At 31.6% G+C, this 11617-nt stretch overlaps 1 protein-coding gene across 1 annotated transcript; it reads right to left on the reverse strand.

Moving 5' to 3' along the window:
• Positions 1–6443: 6443 nt before the first annotated feature.
• LOC124933929 (exocyst complex component EXO84C) lies at positions 6444–11148 on the reverse strand. Its single transcript, XM_047474373.1, has 7 exons — positions 10928–11148; positions 10424–10518; positions 8860–9895; positions 8256–8777; positions 7662–7850; positions 7036–7172; positions 6444–6963 (listed from the first exon to the last, which is right to left on the reverse strand). The coding sequence occupies exons 1-7, from the start codon at positions 11021–11023 to the stop codon at positions 6678–6680; spliced, it is 2361 nt and encodes a 786-aa protein (XP_047330329.1). The 5' UTR covers positions 11024–11148; the 3' UTR covers positions 6444–6677.
• Positions 11149–11617: the final 469 nt, after the last annotated feature.

The raw sequence follows: 11617 nt of genomic DNA on the forward strand, positions 1-11617 counted from the left end.
CACTTTTTCTCATTAATTCAAATAATTAATTATATATTGAAAATTAATTATTAAATAATATAAAATAATATTTACAAAATCTAAATAAACAAATGGCAATTTAAATGTTAAATTTTCAATGAAAAAGATTTTAACAACCAAAACAATTTATTAAAAGATTTTATAAAGACGCAATAATTTGAACTCCTAAGTGTGAAGTAAAATAAATCGAACCAACTAATGAAATATTATTGATTTTATTTTATCAAATATTCTGAACAGCAATGAAAATTATTTATAAACGAGGGTTGACAAATAACGTTGGAAAATTTTATGTTAAAGGATAACCGATCAAAATATTGAGAAACGTATATAAATTAAATTACGAGAAGATATTTATAAAGAGTCGTCCTATATGAAAGATCAGATCCAAAATAAGAGTTTTTATTGAAAACAATCATGTAGCCAGTTCATTTGCACGAGTAATGATATAAAAACCAAGACAAAATTACGTTAAAAATCTAACTTTATAATTTAATTCAATATTTGTTATCTAGTCCAACGCTGTAAGTCATCAAATCGTCGCTGAAATCACCATTAATCAAAAGAAGCACGATTGGCACAAGCAGCACGAAATAATCGGCACGAGCGACACAATAAGCGTAGGAGGCACGACACAATCGGCACGGACGACACTATATTGTCTTGTGCCGTTCAATAAGTTTATCTAGTCTAGAGTTTCTTGTGCATTTGTAAGCGCCACTGGAATTTTTCCATTGATGGTGGTTTATTTGTGATCATCTCTTAGGGTTTCTTCAATTACTTTGTGTTCTGCCATTATGTGGAAGGCAAAGAACAAAAGTAATAAATCTAAAGAAGTTAGGGATTTTGTGCTGGAAGGATTTAAGGAAGTAGAAGTCAAAGAAATTGATAGAATTGTTGAAGAAGTTATCAAAGAACAGCAGGATACCAGCACAAGTAAGCAATCTGCTCCAACTGCTGCTTGGGAAAATTCATGTTGAAAATAATGCAGGAAAACAGAGGATAATGAAGGAGCTTGGAAGATATGCTATAATGAAAGATCTAATCTCTTTGGACTCAAGAATCAGATTACAAATCTTCTTATGCATGCCAAAAGGGGAGAAATTGTCATCAATAAGGAGAAAGCACAGCATATTACAATTCAACTCAACATCCACTATCTTCAATACTAGAATCTGTTGAAAAAATAAGAATATGAAGAAATTGTTCAATGGCCAGTTGCTACATTGAAGGAGCTAATGAAGGATCTCAAATCTAAGTCATATACTATCAGGAGCAACTCGACATGGAAAACTAATGAAGTCTGGAAGAACAACAATACAAAAAAGTTAGAAGATCATGCCTATAAAAGGAAATCTACTTGGGCAATACACAGACAAAAGTGGAGGTACTGAATTCTCCATTTGAATAAATTTCCTACTGAAGTAGAGGAAACTGTATAAAGGAATGGGAAAATGTAGTTGTGGGAAACTATATAGGAAAAACAGAGTATCCTTTCCAATTACTAAAGATGCACTGTTGAAACAATAGGAAGGAAAAGAGCTGGAGAAAATTTTAGCAAATGTCCATGATTTATATTTCTTTATTCAAGAAGGGATCTAATCTGGAGGCAATTCTAGAAAATGGGCATACATATATAGGATCCAACTGTATGAAGTTGGAAAAATAGTTCGAAGACTTGAACCTATTTAGTAAGCGAAAAGAAAGTGTTCAAATATGGTTCAAGCTTTGGAATATACCTGTACATATGTATAATTCTGAAGCCCTTAGTCATTTTGTAGGTTTATTGGGTAGACCATTATACATGGACCCAATTACTAAAGGAGGAGAGCACCTATCATTTGCTAGAATTAGAATTGAGGTGCATCCTAGAAGCACACTACCGAAAAGTATGACAATAGTAGACAGAAAAGAAAAACTCACTATCATGGAAATCACTTATGAGTGGAGGCCACACAGATTCTTTTTCTGCAATACCTTCCAACATGCAAGCCCAAAATGTGATTTGGTTAAGGAAGAATATCAGAAAATTCATAAAGGTCAAAAAGTAAAGATGCATGAAAACGAAACAGATGTGCCTATTTTCAAAGAGCAAAATGTGGTTAAAAAACAGGAAACAAAAGATAAAGAAAGTTATGTACAAGAATAAAGCAGTACGAAGAAGGAGGTGGAACCTCAACCTAATCATGTTGAAGAGATATTTGAGGATTCTCAATCAAATCAAGTTGAAGTGGTTGTTGATGAAAACAGATAGAAAGATACTTAGGATAATTAAGAGGAATAAGAGAATTCTAAGGTTGATATAGAGTAAGCCAAAGTTGTTGAGGATTCTAAAGCTGAAGCTGAAGGAAATAAAGACAATAATCTTGAAATTCAAGTTGAGAACAACTAGGTAAAGAGCCCGGAAATCCTGAACAATAATTATTTCTATCAAATTAGAACGGGTTCATATAAAGAAATAAATCAAAATGAGAATAGACAGTATTCATCATCCTCTTCAGATCATCCTCTTTCATTGCAAGAGGAAGGGGAAAGGGGAGAGGAAGGACAAGGGGAAGAGGAAGACAACCTGTTGAAACATCATGTTGTTATGGAAATAAAAATGCTGATTGGGATAATTAGGATTTTATACAGATTGTAATCTTTGTTTGTAATCTTCATTTCTTGTATGTTTGATTGCTACTAATCAGGTTCTTTAGGGTCATTTGATTGTCATCTTTTAATCATAGCTAAGATTTGTCTAGCTTTGATTCTTGACCCTCCCACTTTTAGGATTTTAATGAAATGGTTTTAACCGTTTTCTCAAAAAAAAAAGTTTGTTATCTAAATATTAAAAAATATGACAAAACTTACTTTTATCCACTCATTTCATTTAAAATTATTTTGTTATTTTTTAAAACTTACCCAAAATTATATAAATTGAAAACATTCATTAGGTGAAAATAAAAGTAGTTTCGATAAAACAAATCTTCAAACATTAAATTTTGGATCAAATTACCAATCAAATATAAAGTTCTACTATGGTTTAATATTACTTATTTGAAAAAAATAAGAATATTAAAAAAATTAGCTAACCAATTCAATTAAGTTTTTATATTTTTTATATCTATAATAATTTTGATTATTTAATAACCAAATTCGATGGTGCATTTTTAAACATTCGATTGCCGATATTCCCTCCATGAACGAACCCTTAGGTTTTCTCACCAATATTTACGTTACTCAAGCCAACATTTCCTTCATGGACAAACCCTTAGGTTTTCTCACCAATGTTTGCATTACTCAAGCCGACATTCTCTCCATGAACAAACCCTTAGGTTTCTCACCAATGTTTACATTACTCAAGCCAATATTCACGTTTCTGTTTCATCTACTAATGTTCGCGCTCTCACATATAATAATGATTTCTTTTAGAGAGATTCAAACCCTAATCTTTAGTATGAAATGTTAACATTGTAACCGCTAGACCAATTATGATTGTTGAAATAATTTTATAATTTTGTGTATGCATATATATATTTTGTAAGTTAGATGTTTTAATAATTATATAAATTATCTATTGGGGTCTAATATTATTTATTATTATATTTATTGGTTAAAGAGATATACTTGTTTTGTTATGTTGTAAGTTCGAAACATACATATAGCATTTTTAATTTTATTTTTAACTGTTTTAAGTTTATGAGCGGGTCAAACCACAATCCGAACCAAATATCCATTTACTCTCACATATATATCCAAATTAACCACAGCTCTCAACCCGACAATCCGGACACTTTTGAAATTAAGCATCATTATATATATATATATATATATATATATATTAGTTAAAAATTTAAACTTATATTGTTAAAATGTCCTGCGTTCATCAAATTTGGTGTTGAATTTAAAATATAAAGTCTTATTAGCCTAGTTGGTTAAAGGGTTGTACTTGTTTTATTATGTTATAAATTCGAAATATACATATAGCATTTTTAATTTTATTTTTAACCGTTTTAAGTTTATGAACGGGTCAACCCACAATCCGACTCAAGTATCCATTTACTCTCACATATATATCCAAATTAACCACAGCTCTCGACCCGACAATTCTAACACTTTTGAAATTAAGCATCATTATATATATATATATGAAAAAAATAATTTCATATCCAATTATTTGGTTCACATATGTAGTTAAAAAAAAAGACTTATACAACTTTGAGCAACAAATAATACACCAACAATTATGATTAATATTTTGATCTAATTATATAAAATATAAAACAAAATAAAAGACTTACCAATTCAAATAACAAAATTTGAACCATTCACTCTTAAATCTTTCGCATAGTATAGTAAAAGCAATGATAAATAAAATTAATTATTATTTTTATATTTCCTTGTGTTCGTTTAATTCTCACCATAATTATTAAATTAATTATTATTTTTATATTTCCTTTGTTCTTTTAATTCTCACCATAATTATCTATATATATATATAATGATGCTTAATTTTTAAAGTGTCCGGATTGTTGGGTCGAGAGCTTTGGTTAATTTGGATATATGTGGGAGTAAATGGATACTTGGGTCGGATTATGGGTTGGCCCGCCCAAAAACTTAAAACGGTTAAAAATAAAATTAAAAATGCTATAGGTATGGTTCGAACTTGCAACTTAACAAAATAAATACAACATTTTAACCAACTAGGCTAATAACACTTTATATTTTAAATTCAACCCAAAATTTAATAAACGCGTGATATTTTAACAATATAAGTTCAACTTTTTAACTAACTAATCTATATACATATATATATAATGATGCTTAATTTTTAAAGTGTCCGGATTGCCGGGTCGAGAGCTGTGGTTAATTTGGATATATGTGAGAGTAAATGGATACTTGGGTCGGATTGTGGGTTGATCCGCCCATAAACTTAAAACGGTTAAAAATAAAATTAAAAATGCTATAGGAATGTTTAGAACTTGCAACCTAACAAAACAAGTACAACCTTTTAACCAATTAGGCTAATAACATTTTATAATTTAAATTCAACCCAAAATTTGATAAACGCGTGACATTTTAACAATATAAGTTCAACTTTTTAACTAACTAATATATATATATAATGATACTTAATTTTTTAAGTGTCCGGATTGCCGGGTCGAGAGCTGTAGTTAATTTGGATATATGTGAGAGTAAATGGATACTTGGGTCGGATTGTGGGTTGACCCGCCCATAAAAATTTTATCGTAATATTTTTTTCACGGTTTTTTATATTATTACTCGTGCAAATGCACGGGATACATGATAGTTATTAAAGTGACAGAAAGACAGAGTATTGAGAATCCTCGTACTTTCTGAAATTCTCATTAGAAGGTTATTTCATTCCCCGTTTTTGACTTATAGACATTAGCAAGTTGATATTTTTGTCTTATTCGAATAAGTGAGAAGACACTATTATAAATAATATGGTGAACCTTGGACTAGTTATGAATAAAAATAGATAACGAGAATTTAGTGTTAAATAATCTGACAAAATATGTGGGTAAATTTGAAATCTAATAAGAGAGTGAAATTTCATTTTTTTTAATTCACTTACGTTATCATTTCGGACACCATTTATGACACCAAATTTATGTTATTTATCATACTCAATTATTATATATATTAATAAAAAAATTATATATTATTTCAAATTCTCATATTAACATGAAAGGTAAAGAAAAGAAAATTTAATGTTTTCAATTAATAATTATAAAAGTATTGTCTTTAATAAGCGAGTATTTAATATATAACTTTTTTTTTTATTTACTGTTTATATCAAGACAAAAAGAAAGTTACTTCTTTTAGAATTTGTTCAACAAAAATCAAATTTCATTCAAAATATAGAGATCTCAAAGAAATTATTAAAGTAAGAAGGTAATATACAATAAGATAGTAATAGTATCCCATACTTATATCCATTCAACCAAATCGAAATGAGCAAAAACAATTGAACATGAACTAATAAAGTATTACAAAACCTATGACATATCATCAAACACTCCGAAACAAAAGCCAGATTGACGATGTAATCAAAATGTTAGGTCAAACATCAAAGGGCACATATATGATGTACGTGAGCATTTGAGTCAAATCATCAAAATCTTGAAACCCGTGGAACAAAGTAGTTAATTGAAGGCTGATTCAAAATCAAATCAATGAAAGTCCTACAAAAACAACAAAAAGCCACAAAAAAAAATATGGAAGGTCATTAAAACCACCTTCAAGTCTCTGGTTATTTTATTGCGCACAAAAAGATCGATTCCGACCCAAAATTGAAATTAAAAAATTGACCCAAACTGAAATTTAAATTAAATAACCGAACTGATCAGTTCCTTCGGGTACCCGACCTGCCATGCCTATTACTAACCAAATTAAATAAATGTAACAAGTAAGCCTCCACAATAACTAATGAATTAGGATGAATAAGATTGAATCAAACAAAGGTCATAAGAAATGTCACCTAATTTTTTAGCGATTCCAAAATGATGAGCACCTAGTCCAAATAGTACTTTGACTTTGACATAGCCAATGAACCAATCAGATTAATGCACACGATAATATCATATCCCTCTTTATCTTATACTACTTACAACAAAAATTACACAAACTAAACTATTCTCTAAATTTCTTCACCCTTCCTGATCTGACAAATCCGAAGGATCTTCAAGTTCGCCCGTCTGGGCTGATGCAAAAGAATCCGAGTAATCCTCGCTCGATAGAGAAGAAGGAGAACCCTCCTCCGAATCCGACATCATATGCCCCTCTTCCACCTCCTCCTCCTCCTCCTCCTCCCCCTCTTGAATAATCAAGTGATCTTCATCAATTTCTGAAGTTTCTGAACCAGAACCACCATGTAACAGCTTGTTTATTGCATTCTTAGCTGTTTCCCCAAACCATTCATCCTCAGGAAGTGAACTAAAAAACAGAACAATCAGACACATATATATATATAATAACTGAAAACATGAATGATCTATTATTTAATACCTCTGTGGGTCGATGCCTCTGTCCGCAAATGTCCTGATCGCACGAGCAATGATGGCTGAAGCCAGTTGATGGATGTGCCGTGAAGGGTATCCAGCATATCGTGCTATTTCAACTGTGAAGTGCATATCCAGAATCAGCTGCAAGTACAAAGCCAAACAATAATCTTAGAAGGGATTTTTTTTTTTAAAATCAATGCAAGTTGATTAAGCAAATTGATCTTCTCTCCTTTCAATAAGGATATAATGTGAAAATTATAATAATTAAGGAGAAGAACTAATTAAATAATCATATATAATAATACCAAAGGAGATTGAGAATAATGATATAAAATATATAAAAATGAAAATAGTAATAAAGAAAAAATAAATCAACTTCATATAAACATTTTACTGTAAGTACAAAAACATTATTATATCCCTATAAAACTTATGAAGAGGTAATATGTATGACAAAGAAAACAGCTAGTGATGTTTAATTGTGTATTGTCTCTATATATCTTCAGCTTTCTAAACAGAGCTATACAATATAGTTCATCACTTCTACATTCATCGGCATCATTTCTGCACACAGTTCTTCGTTTATTTTTAAGGAAGAAGAAATGCAAAAGGTCGAGAGAAGGCAAATACCTGTTGCAACCCTATAGGCTGAAGCCGAGTGGATTCATCCTCCAACACACCCCAGAACTCCTGTTCGTTAGAAAGCCACATTACAACTGTCTCGGTCAGCCTTGCTAGCAAAATTTTCTGTATTTTTTCTTTTCCAGGCAAAACGTCTCCAGCTACTGTTGCCAATTGTTGCAGTTTCCCAAACAATGCCTATCATCACAGCTTGATATGTCATTTGACTATCACAAAGAAATAAAAATAATATAATGCGTATCTGCACTTAAAAAAAAAAATTAAGTAACTGCATGCTGTTCAGGAACTATAGTGGTTGAAGGTCTAAGGGATGCTAACCAATATTTTTAGTGCATATTAGGCTTTATCTTATCTTTTTTTCTTTCTAAACTACGTTTATTCCCTAGAGGAAGCGGACACTACCCCCCAGTGGAAATAAAACTTGAGACCTTTAGTCTCTTAGACAAGACTCTCTCCACTTGAGCTATCTTTTTTATATTCAGAAGCTAATAGAGATACAAAACAAAATAGAAGCACATGCCCATCCAACAAGAATTATTATATCTTAGGAAATATTGAGCATCATAAGAAGGGTAATAACACCTGGAATGGTAGAGAGGGTAGAGGGTCTGAATTCCAAAATAGATTTTCTTTATCTCCCTTTTTCTCAATTAGATAAATTTGTGCATCTAGCCGTGTTCTTCCATCTCTGGAGTATATGAAATTCAAAACGTATTGTCTACAGAAGTGATCGCGGAGTTTGTCTAATGAATGTTGAAGATGGCGCCTCCAGTCCTTAAGTTCCGTAGTGTTTGTAGTAGATCCAATATTTTCAGTAGCAACTTCTCCTTTTTCATTCAATGCACTCCAAATTCTGGATACAACCATAGGCAATAATTCCTCAGCAACAGTGAAAGCTGTACCCAATAGAGCAAGCTGCTCAGCATCTGTTTCAGCTCTAAAAGGTGAAATCTCTTTCAACTCTAATAGGTTCTCATCTTCAGAGGGACCAGCTAAAGCCTTAATTAAGGCATCCACATATTTATCAAAAAGCTGTGAGATTCTCGTCAATATGTTTCCTCCAAAGTGCAAAATGACTTGAGGAGTTAGCTGCTCCACCAATTCCTGAAAGGAAACAAAACTATCAAAAGAAATTACTCCAGTACAAACCAAAGAGTAAGTAATGGGTGAAAAATATGAACTTTACCTTGACAGTAAAAATAAACCTCATTCCACTGTCGATTGTCGAATTACCAGATGATAAAGCAAAAGACGACAATGAATAGGCAAAGCGAGGTGACAATGACAAGCTTTCAGGATCTTCGGTCGAATCGAAGGTTAGAACGGTTTTCCTAGCCCGCCTAAAATTTAATTCAAAGATTTCCTCAATATATGATTTGAAAAGGACCAGAAGTAACTCTGACAACTTTATTCCTTGTGATTCCAATGTGGAACAATGTGTAAGGCTAGCCTGAATGCAGATGCTAGCAGCGCGCAAGGCATAAACTGTTTCGGACAAAGGTGCATTCTCTTTAACCAATCGTACAAGTGCTTCAATTTCACATTCTGCCCATCGAATTACTTTGTTACTGTATATGGGATTGTTTCCAAAAATTTCAGCAGATTCTTTTGCCAACAATGATATTCTAGAGAATATGAGATTAGATAATGTGGCTGAATATGTTTCTGGGTAACTGGAACATAGTGGAAGAAACTCCTCAATGCTTTTCTGCAAGGATGAAACATAAGTTTGCAGCAGAAACTGATGGGCCATTGAGCCTTTTCCAAGCTTAAGCAAACCACAAAGGGCTTTCTTCTTCTCAGATCTACCAACCATAGGCTGCTCAATGATCCCGACCAATTGGTTTTCCAGGATTTCCTTCCTTTTCAGAAAAGCAGGTTTATAACCGGACTCAACTGATGAAGCATCTACCAAGATTTTCAACTGAGGATGACTTTTCTCTTCAGCATCCAATGCTTCAATAGCTTCAAATACTTTATGCTCAGCCAAGAGAACATCAATATTCTCCAAAAATATCACATCATAATCTTGACCTTCATTTGACAAGGTATCGTCAACATTAGAGTTTTCAACATGTTTATCGTCCTGAAGGAGAGAATTCCACTGATCCAATTCATGGCATACTCCAGTCATCAAATCCTGGACAAGAATTCCTTGACCAGATATATGCTTCCGTAGTTCATTCAACTCGTGCTCTGTTTCTACAACTTCTTCTGATAGTCTACAGAAAGACAAAAAATTGAGTCATGTGTGAATATTTACAATCAACTAAAACATGGAAAATGTAACAACATGAAGATTTAACAGAAGACTTGACAAAGACAACCTTGATTGATATACATGAACACTTGTATCATATATTTTTTCTACAAATAGCTACAGAAAGAGTAAGTAGAGAAGTTGTTATTTGAAAGTGTTATAGATGCTTGCTAAAGCTTTACTAAACTTGAAGATATTATTCTAACTGTTAGTATTATTCTCATTACCCTGCTGCCATTCACATCCACTTCGCAAAACTCTATTGCTATACTCTTATGTTTTAGTGCCGCATTATTTGGCCCCTCTCAGATGTGGCACCACATATCCCTTATATTTTGAAAGATTGTATAGTTACACTGTCTTTGAACAGGTTCCGATCATTGCTGAACATATTTTTACATAAGAGTCATTTATTAAGCGGTTTCCCTTCTCTTCTATTGTGCTTATTACAACTGATCTCTTCTTAATACAATCAAGGACATCAATTTACCTCAAGAAAGCCAAGTACTTTGTGCGTGAATTACCACATAAATTCTCCACCGCATCTTTTAAATCCAGAAGATCAAAGCACAGCTTTCTGATTTCCTACATTAACAGAAAAGGTCCAATACACATGTCAAAGACAAAAACAATAACCCAATCTACATATATGTGTTAATATAAATAAAGTGCATCCTTTATTAAAGCGGAAACCATTAACATAAAGAAGAAACCAACACTTGAGAACATAGATCCAGGATAATATTAAGAAAATAATAAAATCAAGAAGAAATGTAGTTGGCATAAGCACCTAAAGGTAGCATTATAAGTATTTTGCTAATTTCTACCTTAAACCATGTTTCCTGGTTTAATAATCAGCATGTTTGCACTAAATCCACCACAGAAAAAAAAAAAAAACCCAACTTCAGGAAAGCGAATCGAAGCTCGTAAACAACAAAATAGTAAGAGGATTCAGCATAAAGGATAGAGAAAATGGAAAAAGAGATCATTTTACCTTCTCAGTCTTGGACTGATATATAGAGTCAATTTTGGCTTGAGGAGTTACGGATTCAATCGCAGGGAAATCGTCTTCATCTTCACTGCTCTCCATTAGTTAGATTAAAGTGTTTCACCTTGTATATACTTGCTCCAAACCGAATATTCTCAGGTCCGAAGATCAAACCCTCAGCCGGAGAAGCGCCTGCGGACTATCACTGAGCCTAAACAATAAAAGAGAAACAGCAGTCTCAGCTTATAATAAGAAATTTAACTTTTTAAATCATTTCGATTTTTAAAATCTTCACTTAAATGTTATTTTAATTTTTTACCTTTATTAAAAGTTTAAAACCATATGCCAAAATGGAATCAATCTATGCCAAAACTATAAAATAAGATTAAAATTAAATTAAACATACATATTCATCATTTATTAACCGAATACTTGGGTTTTTTAAACTAAATCTCATTATTTTTTTATTTATTAAAATAACAAATACTCTTTATTTAAAATTAATTTAACATTTAAAATTAATAAAAATAAATACATTTTGATATTTAATCAAAAAAATACCTTTTTTTTTATTTTATTCTAACATCTATTTCTATGAAAAATTTAAAAAATAAACCCACCAACATGAGAAAACCTAATATTATCTTCCACTGATTTTTTATATATTAAGAATTACTTTACCATTTGAACTATCTT

Source organism: Impatiens glandulifera, chromosome 4, assembly GCF_907164915.1.
Source record: "Impatiens glandulifera chromosome 4, dImpGla2.1, whole genome shotgun sequence".
In the NCBI taxonomy this organism is placed as follows: Eukaryota; Viridiplantae; Streptophyta; class Magnoliopsida; order Ericales; family Balsaminaceae; genus Impatiens; species Impatiens glandulifera.